Source organism: Mytilus edulis, chromosome 14 (genome assembly GCF_963676685.1).
Source record: "Mytilus edulis chromosome 14, xbMytEdul2.2, whole genome shotgun sequence".
NCBI lineage: Eukaryota > Metazoa > Mollusca > Bivalvia > Mytilida > Mytilidae > Mytilus > Mytilus edulis.
The window spans coordinates 65,297,142-65,317,615 of record NC_092357.1 but is presented as its reverse complement, the minus strand read 5'-3'; the positions used below and the strand labels follow the sequence as shown (position 1 = coordinate 65,317,615).

The 20,474-nt window shown below is 31.4% G+C and overlaps 1 protein-coding gene across 2 annotated transcripts in view; it reads left to right on the top strand.

Moving 5' to 3' along the window:
• The window catches only part of LOC139502925 (uncharacterized), a 57,800-nt gene continuing 37,326 nt past the window's right edge, over window positions 1-20,474 (top strand). Inside the window, exons 1-7 of one of the 2 annotated variants that reach the window (XM_071292593.1) lie at window positions 1-112; window positions 12,478-12,592; window positions 12,989-13,052; window positions 16,012-16,359; window positions 17,435-17,539; window positions 17,897-18,007; window positions 19,292-19,357. In XM_071292593.1, coding sequence (XP_071148694.1) covers window positions 12,590-12,592; window positions 12,989-13,052; window positions 16,012-16,359; window positions 17,435-17,539; window positions 17,897-18,007; window positions 19,292-19,357 — 697 coding nt within the window. In that variant the 5' untranslated portion in view covers window positions 1-112; window positions 12,478-12,589. Of the gene's footprint in view, window positions 113-12,477; window positions 12,731-12,988; window positions 13,053-16,011; window positions 16,360-17,434; window positions 17,540-17,896; window positions 18,008-19,291; window positions 19,358-20,474 lie in introns of both variants that reach the window. The other variant, XM_071292594.1, reaches the window with a different exon arrangement.

The window sequence follows — 20,474 nt, the reverse complement described above, 5'->3', positions numbered from 1 at the left end:
TAATGACTTTGCAGTAAATGAAAGGCAATGCATCAACGGAATAGAAACTAACACTGATATATGACATTGATAAACAAAAAAAGTTTTACAAGGAAGTTCTAGAACTCTTTAAGTAAGTATTTTACTTGGTATTGAACAAGCTATTTATTGGAAGCAGTATTATTGTCGATAAATATTGATGTATATTTTTGTATTTTTTTCTGACATCGGTATGGTTTTATTTTATTTTATTTACTCATAGCTTTTAGCTTTCAACTTTGTACCCAATATACATGTTTGACACACGAATGAAATAATTCGCTGCAATGCATGTTACTCCCATCGTTAAGCAATATTAACGATAGCGAAATTGAGTGGATAAAAAAAATATTCAATGGAAGTAGATAATGTTGTGATATTTCACTGATCATATTATGGTTTTTATCAGTGTTATGCACTTCAATTCGAAGATTGTTATGGCAAAATGTACCTTTGTGTAACCAATAACGATTTCAACATGCAGTTCACTGTTCATTCAAAGTCGATTTTTTGTTTACTTTTAAATGATGAACAATACGAAAATCATATACCATTTACAGTCACTCAATATGCAGTTTTGAAAATGACAAATCACTTAAATCTATCTTTAGAACAAATCTATGTAGAGCATTTGAAATGCAATAACTTCGAATAAAACGCCTCTGTAAAACTTTAATGTCTTTATATCATCTTTATCATATGATATATGTTATTGTTCGTTGGGGTTTTAAATTGTAAAGTGGTGCGTTTTTGTGTATACGTTTCAACACGCTACACAATTTAAATTCTCTTTTGATCTATTTTTAAATTAGCACATAACATAATGAGTCAGTGATTTTTCTAAATCATAGTATAATTCAAATTGCTTGGTCTTTATGCATGTACCAAGTCAGGAATATGATAGTTGTTATACATTCGTTTGACGTTTTTGATTTTAAAATCATATTATAAATCATCATTCAATAATTTTGTTTTATATTTGAACTGCCAAAACTAATGGCGGTACTTTTATCTACATATTCATCGTTATCTAAGCTTAGTTGCCAAATAAAGTCCATAGATTTATGTCAGCTTGATGTAATGATGATGAATAAACAAATTTAGCAATAATTTGTTTTTAACGATAATGTTTATGTTATACTAGAATAAGTAAAATAAGAAGTTAAATTAGATATGTTCAACTATTTTACAACCCCGTTTTCCAAAACTGTAAATTCACTTAACAGACGGTTATCAAGATATCTAATGATGTACGACTACATATACATGTGGCCTGAGTTGATGATTTTCTGGATCAAATTGTTCAACTAAAATGGTGGTGACATTTGAATTCGCCTAGTGTCCATTCTAGTCGTTCTTTCAACTCAATACTCTCAGAGCAGGTTTTGTGTAAGAAGTACACCCCTGTAAACGAATACAGTATCATAGACGTGTTTAAACTAATAATCTATTGGATAGGTAAAATCCTAACATTTTTCAGAGTCTTTCTCGTGCTTCGATATTGAGAACACGATCAAGACACCAATGAGATCTTCACGTTTCGGTTATGCCCTTAATCTCGATTAACCGGGATATTGAGATGCAAGCATTTACTTAGATGTGGTTTATTGAGTGACAAGATATCACCAATACATAGGTAAACAAAATCAACGCAGCTTGTAAAATCTAATCTGTTGTTCTTTAATACGATTCTATTATGTAATAAATCTGCTTCAAATAATTATTTCTAAGGGTGAGTTGGTGAATAGAAATATGGCAACTCTTGTATTTTTTGCCGGTTGACATTAAATCCATTGACAATGTAGGTTGTCCGTCTGGTTGTCTGGAATGTATACATTAGCATCAACGTGCTGTCAGAATGAGAACGTTAAATTGTGACGTGACGTGTGGAGATAATTTAATAATAATTCTGCAAGTTTACAACTCAATAAACGGTCTATAGGTGGCTTGTTGCTGGGAAAAATTTCGGTCACTATACAATTTATCCTCGTTTCAAGTGGCATTTTAAATGATCTGATCTTCATCAAGTTCGATCTTGTTTACAGGACGTACAATGCACATATTGTATACATTAATAATTCTTGAAAATCCATGTGATAGATTCTCTGGATAAAAGCAACCAATAATCAACCACAACGAATAAATACAATATACCTCGTTATTACTCGTTCACCGACTATCTGTTAACTAAGCCTACCATATATGTTGAAGAAAAATCCAGCATGGGCTTCCAAAAAAGATTAGCAAGTTTATTAAATACGATTTGCTTTCACAAAATGTTAGATATTATGTTAGTTTAAAGAAAATGTAACCTTGGTGATTTTTAGGATTTTTAAGTATCCAAATTGTATTCTTATGTATTGTATTTTTCTCTGTTCCTAGTTTTTAGAGAATGAAGTATCTATACATCTTTCACATCCGATGCTCCCTCTTCCTAGAAAAATAAGTATCACAAAAACTTTGAATAACCCGGCTTTTATTGCTGATTTCATGGTTTTTATAATCTAGGTAGATGTATCGATGAGCACTTGGACCGCCTTCCAATATAACTGTGTTTCTATGGACACTTATGTAATCAAGGCATGCAATGCAGTAAAGACAAATCCACTTATGTTTAATCTTTGGATGAAATTCCTTTTCTAAAAGAACAAATTTAGAACCGACTTATGAATACTCAGTAAGACCTCATTGGTAAGAGAGGTAGGAATATATGCCGAGTTTGCAAACAAATGTTGAATACCGACTCCGTTCTTAACAGTTCCTGCTGTTAGATGTACACACACAAACGATAATATTTACAAATCTTCCATTGTGGTAGGTGTTAACCAACATTTTTAGGTCTATATAGATCAATGTAGAATGTGTTTTGATAGACCCAATTAATTTTTTTATTCTCATTTGTATTAACGACCTCAAAGCATTTACCCATTCGGAAAGTGTCTTCTATGCCTTCTTTTTGCTTATCGCCTAACACAATTCTGAAGCAATCTTTATGTTTTCAATGGTGGTTTCTTTTATTACGATATATGTGCCGTTGGATTACACATTTCACTGAGAAATATTATTTTTGATTTTCAAGTTCAGTCTGATAATTTATTATGAATTGGGAGATGGCAAAGGTGCAATCAAGAGGTTCAGAATTTACACAAACACATTTTATAAGATAAAAAATAAGTCGTCAATTTTGAAATCCTGACACATGTGATTGTGTCAATTAACATTTAGTTTAATTTAACAATTATTTTACATAGGCATTACATCATTTAAGTAAGGAAGTCTTTTCAAATGAACTGATTATTTATCAAGGATATTGCTAAATTGCAAAGTGATGGCATTGTGACCCTTTTAGGCAAAGTCAAGTTTTAGAAAGGATATTCTCTTCTTCTTATCTTTTGCAATGCAAACGGGTCTATAAACTGATTGCAAAAATCTGAAATGACAGCTTCAAGTTTGAATTTGAGTTTGTAAAAATGGTTTCAAAATATATGTTGTGTAGAACATAAGTTTTCGATTAACAAGCGAATGCAACTTTTTGTTAAAAGGTCAACATTCATTGTTCTGAATATTGTCGAAACCTATATCCTTCTCTTTTCATAATGCAAAACATCAGCATGTTTTTTTCAATACTAAAGCTCTATTTGTAATAATGCATAAATAGTGTCATTCTTACGATTGCATAATAGCCAATTGCAGAGCACATGATATAGACATTCGTTATCAGTCCATTTCATTTTCGTTAACGACTAATTTGTTAACAAGGAAACATTGAATGCAGTTTTTCTAAATTTTAGTTATACAATAATTAACAACTAAAATCTAAATAATTTGGTATTCAAAAATTTCAAATGGTATTAGAATGTGTCAATATTTTCTTATAATATACAGGTGTAATACCACATTTATTTCCCGTATGAGTCTTTACTAATTTGCACTTTTCAAAAAAATGTTTAGAATTTATCATTGAATCAAATAAGGAAATATTTACTTGTCATGAGTAAAATTTATCCTGTCCAGTACTATAGACAAAATTTTACATAAATCTCATACGATTTGCATATCTTGAAAAACTTGAATTAGATTGTTTAACTTTATTTTTACCCCTGGTTTACACTTAGATATACCATGCTACCGAGACTTCTATCGCAATCTAAACTGTGTTCTATTCATGCGCAAAACACATGCATACAGGGATGATCCCGTTTTATTCAGCAAATTTTTACGTTACAGTTGTTTTAATCTGATGCATATATATCATAAAAGAAATAATTCATTAAAGCTTCGAATATGTATAAAACTAAAATTTCCGAAATTCCTAAAAAATCTACATAGGTTTCATGGTTACTTTACAATAGTTATATAACTATCTTTTAAATGAAGTAACAACAGCTAACAAAATCGCTGACACTGTTTGACTTATATCAGAAATATATATAATCTTATTATAAATTGGAATATATAGATATATATGTATTTTAAAAATGATATCCAATTAAGAAATTGAATAAAAAAGATACTTCTGATAAGGGTTATACTAGAAATTAGTACATTTTGCTTAGGGCACACCGAATAAAAAGATCACATCTGGTCAAAACGTAATAAATTTTAAATAACATTCATTGAAATTTATAACATTCTGCACAACTTAAATAACAAGGCCGTTCAAATTCACTAGATAAGTAATAAACGAGCTAAAATATGGTTTCATTTCAACCTGTAAAATACACCTGTACTAAGGTAATTTAATCTTATTTAAGTGCGTTATGTATGCCAAGTCTTATTTTGCAGAAAAAAAAAACGGATTAAAATGTATTTAAAATAAATTTCTTGTGTAATTTTGAATTACGTTTTCTAAATTAAAAGGTTATCATGGATTGCTTTGCAAATTTTATCATTATTGATATATTAAATTCTTTGTTTAATAAAACAAAGGTGTCGATGTCTACATTTGTTTAGTAGTTTATACATTATCTTATACATATTTGGATAAAAAAAGAAATAACATTTGAAATATTTGAGCAATGGATGAAAGTTCTTGTATTTTTGATGAACACGAAGCAATATAAACATGATATCATTTCGTGTATATCAAAATTAATTTAATGAAATCTTTTGCATTACAATGAGATTTATTTTAATCAAAATATAAATTACTTACTTTGATCATCTTGTCTTATTTTAATTTCAAATGTGATATATATATATATATATATATATATATATATATATATATATATATAAACGATTCTAAATTAAAAACTACGTTCAAACCTATGATAGCGTTGGATAAAAACCGCAAATTTTATACGTTTTATACATGCATACATGCACACGTATAAAAATTGCGGTTTTTATCCAACGCAATCATAGGTTTGAACGTAGTTTTCAATTTAGACTCATTTATATTTTTTCGTTTGGGCTTGTATCATATTTTCCCTCCGGTTTATATGATCCGTTCATCCTATATTGACTCTTAAAATTCAAGAGTCTATCTAAAAATGAGGGTACATTTTATATGGCCTTCCAAATTCCGTTTCGATCCCTAACATCACTGAAGAGACATTTATTGTCGAAATCAGGATCTGGTGTACAAAAAAATATTAACACCTTATGTTTGTGGCATAACATTGTGGCCACAAGTTAATTGTTTTCTGTTTAGTATTAAATTTATATTAAGATCCACTTTGTTACATCTTGTGATCAATTTTATTTGACAATCGCCAATGGCAGTCAGCAGGCTTAAAGAACGTCAGTTGTTCGACCTGTTAGTCAAATGCGTTTTGTTTAAATATACTTCTTCACTTTTTTGCTCTTTTGGAAAATATTTGTGCTGTATATATATTTATATATATATATATATATGCATGTATAACAGTTCCTTATATTTAAGAATGACATTCAACAGATCGATGCAAACAACAAAATTCTTGGTTGGTTAAAATTTGGTCAGTTTAGGTCGAGTATATGGTCAAAACAAGGCCGAGCATGGTTCAAACTTGTTCTAGACAGGTTGAGACTATGTCGAGTATTGTTCAGACTCGCATAAAATGGATACTTGTCGAGTAAAGGTCGATAACTCGTTCAGACTGTAAAGTGAGGTTCACACTGCCGATCAGATCAATTCGAGCAAGCCCGATCAAGACAGAATAAGTTATCGGTCATATATACGAGTCAGATGACTGCTACTCGATTCTCTAAAACGGTGTGCAGATCTGATTACCTCTCGCAACTTTGCTTTCGCAAAAACATATTGTCACTGTTTATTTTTAACTTCGCAATAATTCCCCCATAAACTTTGTCTGTAGTTTTGCGAGGAGGGTTACAATTTTATAGAGAAACACAAGATCTCAAAGGAACTATCAATCTCAAAATATCGAAAACTAACCGACACAGCCATTGCGAAAAACGTAAAACCGTAGAGAAGACAAACATTGATCTAGTAACACAACATAGAAAACTTAAAACTTAGTAACATGAAACACAATCAACAAATGGGATGACATCAGGTGCTCTGGAATAGAATTATATCCTGTAATTTGGCCGCTTAGAATTCTTCAAATATGAAAGAAATTGTGCAATAGAAATATTTATTTTTAGACAGCTGATAACTAGTTCAACCTTCAAAGTGGGTTTATAATAACATCAAGATTATGTTTCACTCGTTAAATTGGCTGTATGACTGTCCGTATTTTCCGTAGGTCCAGAAATGTGTGAAGTATGAAAATAAGACGATTTGGTATAAATGCCAATGTGACAACTCCACATAAAACATCAAATGATACACAAATTAACTACTTTAGGTCACCGTGCTGCCAAATGTTTCCTCTCTCAAATCAAATATTTGATGCCATTTTACCAAAACAAATGAGACGAAAGAATGACTTTTATTTGATCTCTTGATGGATATATGTAAACAGTTTCAGAAAAGGCATCACTCCAAGGGATTGAAATTCTACTTTTGGCTAAATTGTTGGCAACTATACCCCACTTTTTGTATGTTTTTAATAAATAATGCAGGTTGTCACCATGAATACAAAAAACCAGAAGAATTGTCTTTCACCTATCAACTTATGGTGTCAAATGTATGGAATGAACGTACGTATTTCCACGTCCAGGCGTGACCAAATTCTTGATCGGGCCTGTTTACGACTACTACACGACTGCTATCCGACTGTACAGGAACTTAACTCGACCATTCACGAATCATTGATGACTCCAACCCAATTACTAATTGAATACTTATTTGATAATTCCGACCAATGCACAATCTGTACACGATCTTAACTTGACTAGCCAGACCAACTCAACTATTCTCTATCTCAGCCTAATCTCGGCCAGACCAGATCGACTTGATCGTATAGGGGTCGGTGGGATAGTCGGGCATTGGTCGGGTATATACAATTTCAGTATAAAAACATCTAAAGATTGTATCAACCGCTGCATTAAGAGTTTTCCGTGTCCGTCCGCAAGAACGTATACGTACGTTGCAACAATTAGTTTCTGTATGATCTCTAATTTTATATTGCCTCAACAAATTTTATGAAACATAATACCATTAAACACAGATCAAGTGCGATCGGTTGGTGTCACTTATACCGTTCTTATGTAATGACTCAAATAACGTTATATGCAAAGAGGGGCATTATCTGTGTCCACTGGACACGTTACCCGTTTATTTGGTTACATTCAGTATTTCACAGAAGGTATGAGAAAATTATACATTTAAAATATCTACAAAGACATAAAGCAGTTGGATTGTTTGGCAAGGTGGTTATAGCTCAGATAGACAGGTTAATAACTGTGACGGAGCTTGCAGAAAGCGTAGAAGGGATAGCCAGCAAAGGGTGCCGAGAAATCTAGGTGATGCAGAGGCTGAGAAGGCGACCACTGTGTGGGTAATATAAAAAATTACTGAACTCCGAGGAACATGCAAAACGATAAGTCCCTAAACAAATGGCAAAATCAAAATTATGAGAGGCTTGCAGGAGTGGAAAAAAGAGGACCCCAAAAAAATCCTCCTGAAAGTAAATTAGAACGCTGATGTGTTATAGGAGTTTTACTGCACTTTTCTTCAAAATAAAATTTGTACCTGGATTAGTACTGATGGTAGATAGCAATATACATAAATTTTACCATCCCCTTTTCCTTGCTTTCTTACAAATTAAGCGTACTGTTTGTGTCATATATGTGCATGTGTAAGTAATCAGTATTTACCATATATCTGATACCCATTAGTTGAATAGTTCAAGATATTCTGTTTGTTGTATCCATGGCAACAACCTGCTTGTTTTTACTAACAATATTGCAAACAGGGGGTAAAGATGTCACATATTACCCCAAAATTTAGAAAAAAATAGAAGTTCAATCCCCTTGAGAATACATTTTCTTAAACTGTTTTTTATCTATCACGAATTCAAATAAAAATCATTTGTTTTGCGTCTCATTTTATTAAGAAATTGTGTCAAAAAGCGTATACAAAAGTGTTTGTAAACATTTGACCGTACGGTGACATATAGTTGTTAATTTCTGTGTCATTTGGTGTCCTGTGGACAGTTGTCTCATTGGCAATTATACCAAATCTTCTTATTTTTATACTTCAATATTTCTGGACATACTAAAAACACGGATAGTCAAACAAAAATAGCCCATTTAACAAGTAAAATATAAGTTTGATGTTCTTAAAACTAATTTTGAAGGCTAAATTAGTCATCAGCTGTCTAATAATGGATTTTAATGGACAATTACTTTTCATATTTGAAAACTCCTCTGGGGTCAAAATGCAGGATCTACTTACATTTCGAACCACCAGTCTTGAAATCATCCCAGGTTTTATTGGGTTTCGCTAAGTTGATAGTTTTCTATGTTGAATTATGTAGACTTCTGTTTATCTTCTCGTCGTTTTTTGCTATGCTATGGCTCTGCCGGGTTTTTTTTCGACCTTTGAGTGTGATTGGTATTTTGGTATCTTTGTTATAATTTTACAGCTCCCTGCAAAATTACAGACGTGTACTGTACATAGTGGAATCTGTGTACAGTTAAAAAATAAGTAGTGACAATATATTTTTGCAGAAGCAAAGTTATGAGAGTTAATCAGAGCTGCACATATTTTTAGAGAATCGTGTAGAAGTCATGTATACTCGTAAATGGCCAAGTAGATATCGAAGAGTGGTCGAATGTGGTCGAGTAGAGACCGGGTATTGGTCGAGTTGATATGGGATGAAAAAAATATAGTTTTATAGTCGAATTAATTTGGACCACATATCGTACAGGTTGTCGTTGATCGTGAAATGATCGAATAGTAGTCGAACAAAGATCAAAATGATCGAGTATTGATCGGTAAACTATTTGAATTCCGACCAACTTCGATCTCTAGGCGATCCTTTTCGAGTGACTGGCTTCTCGATCCTTACTCAAATGTTTTTGACATGTCAAAAACTCTCGGATAGAACGTCAGATCGATGACGACCAAGGTAGACCACCCCGAACATTCTTGTCAATTCAGTCAGACCAGTCTCCCGATCGCTTATTTGGTCTTGATTTAGATTGATCGAGTTGGTCTGATCGGCAGTGTGAACCTAGCTTTACTGGTCGAGCACAAAAACTGGTCTTTTCAGACTCTGAGAAGTTTGTAGTGAAAATAGGAAAATTTCAAAGTGAAATAAATTTACAAAAGAAAACCGTGCAGGACGTAAGAAAAGACGGGAAACAGAAAGGACCATTACTGTTTTCGTTTTTTACTTAGTGCCTTACATACAATGAAATAAAGTACAAAAATTCAAAAGTCTAAGTATGCTACCATTTGATTTTTAGAGGGGGGAGGGCTTGGATTAAAATGTTGTTTTTGTTGAAATCATTGTCTAGTATTTTTATTTTTCACTTTTTGTGGACCTGACTTTTTTATTAGTTTAACCTAAATTTGTTTACATAAACTGTCATCCTGCTTTTATGCCACATAACTGATCCTGCTCAAAAGACTGTCTGTCTTGCCTTTTTCAAATTTCATCAAAACCCCTCTCCTCAAATAGTAGCTCCCTCAGACAATAAAGTTTTAACCAAATAAATAAATAAAATCATTGACAATCATATAATGCTTCTGTTCGTAGATCTTAGTACTAAATCGAATAAAATCATTTCTGAACGGATTCCACGATACTTGTTTTTGAAAACCATATGCATGTAGTTGTTAATGAAATACACTATGGGCTTAGAAATACATATAGTAATGTAAAATAGGTAAGGAATAATTTTTAATTTTAAAATCGCTGCATTATTTTTCAAAAGTGCAATGAATATTTTATTACATGATTTATATTCATGTAAAAGGTTAGAAGATACCGAGGGGGATAATCAACCACCAGTGCATCATTTACATGCCAAGGAACAAAGACGAAAAGAAAAGAAAAACACATTAGCTTCAGTTCACAAAACACTGCACATATCTATGCACTCTAATATAAACATAATCACCTGAATATAAACATAATCATCTGAATATAAAAATACTATATTTTCTAGTATCTATTTTAAACCGTTATCCTGACAGGTGTTGAAAATAAACGTGTGTCTTCTATTCTGTCTTTCAATTCATTTTTTTTTGGGAAAGTAAAGTCTATATTTAGGATCATGGTTGAAACTGAAACTATACATTGATGATTTAAATAGAATGTTATTTTTGCTTTATCAAATTTAAATTTCGAATGGATAGCGATTTTTTTTTCTTTTGTTGTGCTTTTGGCATGTTTCTTTCCGAATTTGTGAATGCAATTTTGAATTAAATGTTTGAAAAGAAAATGTGGTGTGATTGCAAGAGACAAGTTAAAATTTTCCTTTCAATCCTCCATTCAAGATTATTACTGAATAGAGTAATCATTTATTATAACAATAAGTGGACCAAAACATAATGTGACACTTGAACTGGAGTATGATATTTGGTGGAATGGAAGAGAAATGAGTTAAGACAACATTTCAAGACTGATTTGTTTTTAACTAAAAACCAGTTGTATTTTATTTTCATAATCTCTGCAGCAATACTAAAAAATAACGAACTTGATTTTATATTAGGATCTTGCACATTCAGTTCTATTTCAGCACTGGTGAGCTTTGGTCCTATGCACCAATGGTTTTGTCGTTCAGTTTTGAATTTGATAATTTTGAATCTGTAGACCAATTAATTGAGAATCTTGATCATGTAAAATACTAGTCAGTTTTTTGGCAAGGTTTGTAAAAATTTAACCGCCAGGTTTTTTCGTATTAAAGTTGGAAATACGCCCTCAAATTGGTGCATTAAATGAGAGCAAAATCCATTTAAAAAGTACATAATGGCCATAATTGTTTTGTCTTTTATACTAGGCCTTATATATTTGGCATGTGGATATATCATAATTGTGTGAAGTGTCTTGCATCGTGTAACCTTCAAATGTGACATCAAGGTCAAATTAATGTTGATCTTTTCGTAAGAAACACAACCATGAAGGCCATAACTTCTTCGCCTTCTTTATTTACCGGATTTGTAATAACATTAGCAACATGACGGATGCCACATGTGGAGCAGGATTTGCTTACCCTTCCGGAGCACCTGAGATCACCCCTAGTTTTTGGTGGGGTTCGTGTTGCTTATTCTTTAGTTTTCTATGTTGTGGCATGTGTTCTATTGTTTGTCCAACTCATTTGGTATTCAAGAACTTGTAACTGTTCATCAGACTTTATAAAACGTCACAAGCGTCTGAACAGAAATTTAATGAACCAGGTTTATGTAAAATAATTCTCGTCCTTTAAAACACACAATCCTCGAAAAATACGAAGACGATGTTGACAAATTACTTATCAACTTCACAAATAAAATGTAATGGTCTTGAAGTATAGGTACTGATGTTGTTTATTATCTCAATTACCTGTTATAGAGTCTTTGTACATTTTTAGGTTGAACAGTTCCGTATTTTTTTGTAAAATCCGCTTGGATTGGCTCGTTATTTATAAATTCCGCCATTGTGCTATTATTGTGTAGTTTGTTTTTTATTATTTACTTTGAATTTTGCTATGTTCTTTGTCTATACTGTATCTATATTATGCCATTTCGTTTCTCTTTGTTAACATTGATTAAGATGATAACACGATGTTAACTGCTGTCCATAATGTTTTGAAATGTGGTCGATACAAGCTACATAACATTGTTAGCAAAAAAAAAAAAAAACAAAAAAATTCACAAAAATACTGAACTACGAGAAAAATTCAAACTGGAAAATCCCTAATCAAATTGCAAAATCAAATGAAAGAACACATCAAACGAACGGACAACATCTGTCATATTCCTGACTTGGTACAGGTATTTTCAAATGTAGAAACTATTGGATAGCTCAAAACCTGTCATTGTTTGACAGTCGCATCAAATTCCGTTCTATTTACAACAATACTTCTATATCTGTTACTCCTTTAAATAAAATTTGTTTATATATTCATTTTCAGAATTTTTAGCACTAGGCAACAATTTTGTTTCATGAAGATAACTAGTTGCTAAAGGACAAGGTTGATGTCGTATGAAGATAACAACAGCTTGATGTGTAGATCAAGCTGATTAATGGTATTCGAGTTTATATATGACATAAATTATATGGACGCAGTTAGTCTTTTCTTTTGACATTGGTGTTTAGAAGAGACCAAGTTGGTGGAGAACTGTTGTTTTAAACAATACTTATTAACGCAAAATTAAGTCATTTTCGTATGTATTCTAACTTTTAGACTACTAAAATATTGTATTTCCGCTGCTACTTGCATTTAAATTTGATATTTAATTTGTACTTTGTTGAACACTTCAACTTTACGTATATATTTACCATAGAGCTTTAATAATGTGTACTTGAGGACAATAATCAATTCACGGTAACTTGTAATGATGGCATTCTTTAATCACAACGTTGTTGAGACCTTCCTTCAAATTATAGGTTCTGCTACATGTTTTTATTCAATTATATTTCAGACTGAAATGAAGTATGTGCATATGGTTCTTGTCATGGTAAAATTGAATGTGTTCATGGTAAAAGGTGATAAGTATTACTATAACTACTAATAAGAAAATGAAACAAAAATGAAAGCACACGACAAAAAAAGTTTTTGAAATCTAAGCAATATGGTTGTAAAAACTAGGCAAACACTAATGTAGGTCAATGAATGAGGTGACAAAGAGAACAAAACTTTAACATATCAACCATAAAATTTATGAACATTTTTTATCACCCGTTGTAGATTTCGCAGTTTGAAGCATGATAGTGTATGAACTATTTTGTCAAAATCGCAGTTGTTATCTTACAGTTCGTTTCTATGTGTGTTGCGTTTTTTTAGTAGCACTTCAGTGTTTCTGTTGTTTTTTTTTCTCAATCGATTCATGACTTTCGAACAGCGATATACCACTGTTGCCTTTATTTCTGGAATTGAACTTAGTGTTTAATAAATATGAAAGCACGATATGTTGGTGATATGAATAAATAGAGGATGCTTCAGTGTTGTTTACAAGCGCTAAGGGCACTAGTATACATATTTTTTGTGTATTACTTATACCAATGACTCGGTTGTTCAACAGTTAATTTTTTGTATGTTTGAATAATTATTTCCAAACAGCAATACTCAAAATTATTTGTTGTCGCCATTATGCTCAAAAGGTAAGTTGTTAATGAGACGTGTACCAAATGCTGTTCAATGTTGTCAGGCTTTGAAATTCAGTTTTATTGGAAAAATAAATTGGTTTACTTGATGCTATTGATTGATCGTTTGTGTACAATAAATTATCTAGTTTCCTTGTTTTTCATTAGTGTAAGAGGAATGTTTTGTGTTGCTTTCCGCTGTCTTGTCTTTATGTATGGGAGTATTGGTCGATTATATTCTCCAGTTGTGTTAAATATAAATTTATGATGCTTTGTCATTTAATTTGTTTTTTGCACTGACATTTTTGTTTTCTCTGGCTTGTAGATATTCCTTTGGCCCTTCGAACTTTTATCTGTTCTTATTTTTCAAAGATTTTTTATCACTTTATCTTAATAATGAAGCTATTAAACCAAGGGCACCACGATCACTTTTACCTCGAATCTGACACTACGAAACGACAAACAAATACACAAAAAAACACCACTGGATAATGTATAGACTGAGGAATACATTCCCCACCAAAAAACCTGAATTTATTTCATGTAGTCCGGCAAAGTAAGATGATCATGCCACCAAGGCGACACCTCTAGTTGTAAAATGCAATTTTTTCAGATAGTGTATATTTTACTTTAGAAGGAGTTTAGGTAAAAGAGTACTGCGTTCTGTTTTGTATGTGCGTCTTATATGCCTAGATTGTTATCGGAACTCTTTGACAACCTTTTGATCATTGCAGATTTTGATTTTGAATATTTAAAAACACGTATATTGTATGTTTAATGTGAAGAGAAAATCAATAGTGTACACGTTGTTTACGTATACCTATGTAACTAAAAGCAAATTTAATTTATTCGGCAGGAAATTATTTTAGCAGAAAAACTATAGTAAACAAAATCCTTTAAAGGTTTGAGAAAAGTTTTATTAATCTCAAAGAAAATTCTCTATAGATTCGTTTGATGTTACTCAAAATATACATAACTAACTTCATCAAATATACAAGGATAAAAACTTTGTATGCAAGACGCGCATTTTGTAAAAAAAAATCGAAAACAAAAGTTGATGACCCACAATTGAGAAAGCTTTGGTAAAATAACGCTACAATGTAGGTAATATATTTCTTGGATAAAATTTCCTTTGTTTTCCGAACAAAGTAAATTTTATATTATACAATTAATTTATAATTATGACCATATCAAAGATAATTAATTTAATTCAGCAAAAATGTTTATCATACATATAATGTACAGTGTGTTTTTTTTCACGTTTTAGCATCAATTAAGTTCCATTCTACTGATCACATTTTTAATTTTCAGGATGGGAAAACACTGTCTCTAATTGTTGTGATATTTTACATTTCTTGATCCATGTGGGCAAAATATTTCTCCTCACTAGTGAAATATCTGTTCTCAGCAAAAGATTGGTCGAAATTTAATTATGACGTGAAGTTTTCTTGTTTTCTGCAGAAGTTCATACTATGACGTGATAAAAAAGGCCACCCTGCCTGGTAACGTCAAATAAAAATTACACAACTTTCGTCAAGTCGTCTTTCAAATTGAATCATTAGAGAAACAGATTGAATCACTCGTGTATTACGATATTTCTTCACTTCGACAGTTACATTGTAATTATCTAAAAAGATAAGCAAGATTCGTGCTTTTTATATTAAGAATAAACTGTCTCGCGTGGAGAAATATCGTAACACACTAAATTCAGTGGTGGAATCTGTATTTCTCCGTACAGTAACACATCTGTTGATCATTTACTGTGTTAGGAAAATATAGTAAGCATGATGGTATAAATGGACAAAAACATTGTACTTTTGAAGTGAGGCTAATATTTTTGAAGCCTTATTCACACAGGAATGAATATGTTCAAACTTAAAAAAAGATACAGTTTATTTGAGACTCAACTAAATGTAAACTGAATAATTATGAATCATCAATTTTAATGAATTTGAGCTAATGATAAAAATAAATCTAAAATGATTTTTCTCTCTTTTTGAATTATAAATGTAATTATCCAGCTCTTGCGTCTTCCCATCAAAAAAAGCATTTTACTGTGGCATTAGAATAAATTGCAATTTCAAAATCTCTGTTAGGCAAACGACAGATGCCATGTTCAAAAATGCTCTTGTTGCAACCTTCAAAACTGTATTCGAATATGCACTATAGAAATGAAACAAAATGGTATTGAGTTAAAGATTCTATGTGTAGATTTGTATTTTTCTTAAATCAACTTACACAAGAAAATACATTTTAAACATAATTGTCCTCCACTCCTCCTCCTTTTCATCTTCATCTTCCTCTTACATGCGAGAAAACTTATGAATATGTTTTAAAGAAAATGTTTCAATAACCATTTTAGGTTTAGTACCTGACATAGATCTCGTTGCAAAGATCTTAACAGAAAATAGCATAACAGTATATCAGTTCGTTTGCTCGACTAACATCGCTGTTTGGCAGTGTACTGTAGAGTTTCTTATTGACGAAAAAACACATGATGATTTTCGATACGTAACAAAGACGTGCTATCATAAAAACGGAATTTGTTCCCCAAAGATATGCGCATGTTCTGAAGGCTGCGAGTCATTTACATGGAATTTAACAGTTACTCAAATTATTGTGAACCATTCGTATAGCTGTGTATCAAAAATGGAAACAGGCGGAATCACCTATTTGGCAAATATAACTATCAAACCAGACAACAACAATGGTATTATTGGTCTTTATTATATATATAATTAGTCAATTTAGCTTAACCATATTAGATCCTTGAATGCATCGACTCTTGGTCGTTATTTCCCTTAGCGGGATTTGGCCTGGACCTAAACGTCTGCGACATTGTTGCATTAAGTTTAACAATCTTGGCCAATAATGTATAGCGTCCATATATCGATTGGTTCTTTTTCCATCTTTACCGAGGTCAATATGATAATACGTAGTGCATTGCAATACGTGTATGAATTTCTGTAGGTCAGTTATCCCTTTCCGTCGTAAAGGATGATCAATATACAATGTATTTACTGATTTTGCAGTCATTAGCCATGATATGAGTTTAATCATGTGACACATTTATTTCTGACTGACAGTGTTGTAAATACAATCTAAATATACTTTTCTCGAATTTAGCCAAACAATGGATATGCAAATTTTTGCATTCAAATTTGTTTCATTCCTTCGTAGAGATTAATACGTTTTGTTTATATGAAACGACTTACCAACAATATATCTATACATATAAACCTTTTTTCAGAAAGCTTATATTTCGCAAGTTAAATAAATTATAACAAAATTATTCTCTAACTTCGAAAATATTTAACTGTTTCATTTTTAAACAGACCAAAACAATATAAAATTGATTAACTATTCATTTTTTTATTACAGTTTATCAATACGATTTATCGCGAATGTTTGAAAGTGATGTTCATGTAATAATTCATACGTTTTGATTAAAATTTAACATGCCCGTAAATCATTTCAGTCAGAACCAACCACATTTTATGTTCAGGGGTCAGAAAAACTAATTTCAGAAACCTACATTATACCAAGAATTGATATCAATTAGAATGTCAACAGCATGTTTTAGGGGATCTGTATATTAAGAGAATTTTTCGATGTTTTTTTTTATTGTTACGAATTATGCAACTAAAAGAATATCACAATAATAAAAATCCAATCATTACATGGAACCATAACTACATTTGTTTTTATCAATTCACATGTTTTATGTTATAACACTCCTTCAATTACTTATATTTAAGAAATTGTTTTAATTTTTGTGATTTAAGGTTTCAAACTTTTGAAAAAATTAATTGTTCCAGTCAGTGTTGTGACCCCATCGCAGAAATCGACTACTGTTAAACCAGAAATAATTACAGATTCTATAACATCAGGTATAGTTTTAGCTAGACATTGATAGCTGGAGGCAACAAAGAAAAGGACTACACACACATACAAAAATAAACATTGTTATTCAACATTTAACACTAATGGATCATTGCACAAATTGATTGAGCCAAAATTATTCTCTGTATTACTATATTAAGTGATATTACAGACAAGAGCTTCCTAATGGCATATCAAATCTCCAGTTTTCAAATATACGAGGTTGCTTCGCCTATAGTATTTCAATACAGTTTTTTTTAATAATTACAAATGCGTCGCAAATTTTTTGATAAATAATCTATATTTAAATGAAAAAAAATATTTCTTTGTATCCAATTAGTAATAAATATATATCTTTGTTTTAGTTCAGATTATCATCATATCTGTTGTATCATCAACTTGCCTTTTAACGATTATTGTGCTGTCAGTAGTTTGCTGGAAGATTTGTTGTTCCGAAAAGAACAAACCCGATGACAGTAAGTTACTTAATGAAGCTATATTTAACAGCATTGTATCATATCTCTGAGCATATGGCATTCACATTGTGTCTTATTTAGTTGTATTATAAATTAATGTTCTTTTTTGGTGAGGTAATTGTTCTAATTCTTAACATTTTATATGTTTTACCTGAAGAAAAAAACACTCTCAGCTAAAAATAAAGATACACGTATTACGCAAAATAATTTTTATCAAATGTATCAATTTTGCAACAAACAATCAACCCTGGTGTTTCATGTGTTTATTCAGTGTCCAAAAAATGCCCCCTCTTATCCAACCAAGGATTTCAAGTAACATAGTTAAAGTCAACTTAAAGTCAACTTTCCCTTCCGAAATTATGAGGATGCTGACACCAGTTTCCTAATTGGAATATCGTTAAACATAAATGACGACGGATGAGTTCTCATTTATAACTACAATCCCGCCCTTCTTTCACTGAATTAAATTCACCACTACATGTGTACGTGAGAAACAAAATGGTTGCCTCGCGTAAATCAGTACACTTCTGAAATCAACCTAAATTTGGTTTTGCAATGGTTTTCAGTGTTGCAGTTTTGTTTTTAATTCTACAATGTATGTGTTGTAACTACCGGTACGTTATTACAAAACAGCTATTTGAATATTCAAATGTCTCTTTCAAAAGTTTAAGGGGTATATAATTTACATGACTTATGTTCATAAACTATTGATTGATGGTGAATTGCATAGTTAATACATAAACTTAGTTAAATTGGTTACGTAGGTACCACATGAATTGAAGGATCTGCTAACATTTCCGAGCCACACCGGTTTTGGATTAGGTTTGGTTTGCTCAGTCAATGGTGTTTTCTATGTTTTATTGTCAGTAAACTGTCTTATCATCGTTTTTCGTTTTCGTGTTTTGTAAACGAGATTTAAGTTGATCTTCCGTTGTAATCTTTCGTCTCGTTTTTTGACACCAACACATTATATAAAATCAATGCAACTTTAAGGTACATGTGCACGAACCAAGAAAAAAATCCCAATTTCATGTCTTGATGTTGTTCTGATATATATATATAGTTTCGACGGTTTCATTGGTACATCTGCAATATTTATTTGAAGTTCAATGAGGAACACCTAAAAGTATGACAACGAGATTTGTGAAATGCTACTACAGGTTATATAGTTATGATATTAACAATATGAACGTTATTATGTCTTTCGACAAATGAATACGATTTTTTTCTGTAAATACTTTTGAAAAATTGTTAGTTAATTCATTTTTGAATGTTTTTTTTCAGCTGTCAATCAAAACACCAGAATAAGTTCTTCTGCAAATGATTTCGGTTTTGGACGGAATATGACAGGTATGTGTACAATTATATTTTAGAATTAAAAATATAATATACAGAATTGATGAATGATTGACAATGACATACATTTCCATCAGATACCATATGACGCAAATGATTGCAACAAAAGGTCAATGTAAGGCCGTAAACAATACAAAAACCTCTTGCTGCAAAGAAAAGCTTAAAAAGACAAGGACGAATATAATTAAACTGCTAGAAGTATGTATTGTCTTTGATTTGAATCAGTGAAGACTACTTACATACAGTATTATTTTTTTTTATCTTAATATTTCATTTCATCATCTAGGTATACATTGCGAGACGTTTCTACGTGATACTAAAGCTTAGTATTGTACATTTTAAATGGCCGCCTGACATGCTGAAAGTATGAGCCTATTATTTTTTCCTCAACAACTAACCAAAACCCAGGAATTGCATGTAGACTTCCATGCATCTGGTCTCTGATGGATCGTTTTTGCATTGGCAATTATGCCTCATTTCTTATTTTGTATCAAAAATATCCTCAACAATTATTTGATAATAAATAGATATCGCAGTCGTGGATCCAGTCCCGGAAAACTCCGAATTCGGCAACGTTGGATCAATAGCGCACGGTTGTAATGTGTAATGTGTTTAACTAGTTATCAGTCTATGACATCATTACATTAGAACAGTTTAACTTCAAATTATTTGGATGCAATATTGGCCATAAAGCGAGTTTGCTACTACTTTGCAAAAAAAAGAACGTCCTTAAACAAATTAAAAACTCAAACGCATCAAACGAAAGAAAAACCACTTTAACATTTTTTACTTGGTGTAAACATTTTCTTCTGTCGAAAATTGAATTTATAGGTAGATAAACTTTTACACTAGTCGCATAGAGATCCATTATATCGACAACAATGTGTGAGCTAAAGAAAAACCAGATACCAGAGGTGTCAATGTAAATAATTGGAGAACTGCGGTTAACTTTGTGATAAACATAATTTTAATCACTTAAGAACAAACAATTATGTCAACAAGGAAATAGCAAAATAACAAAAATCGTGTATTAGAAATCAGAAATAAAATATCGGGATTATGATTTACAAAGGTCTTCAATGATACAAATTTATTTTGTTGAGAGTTAATT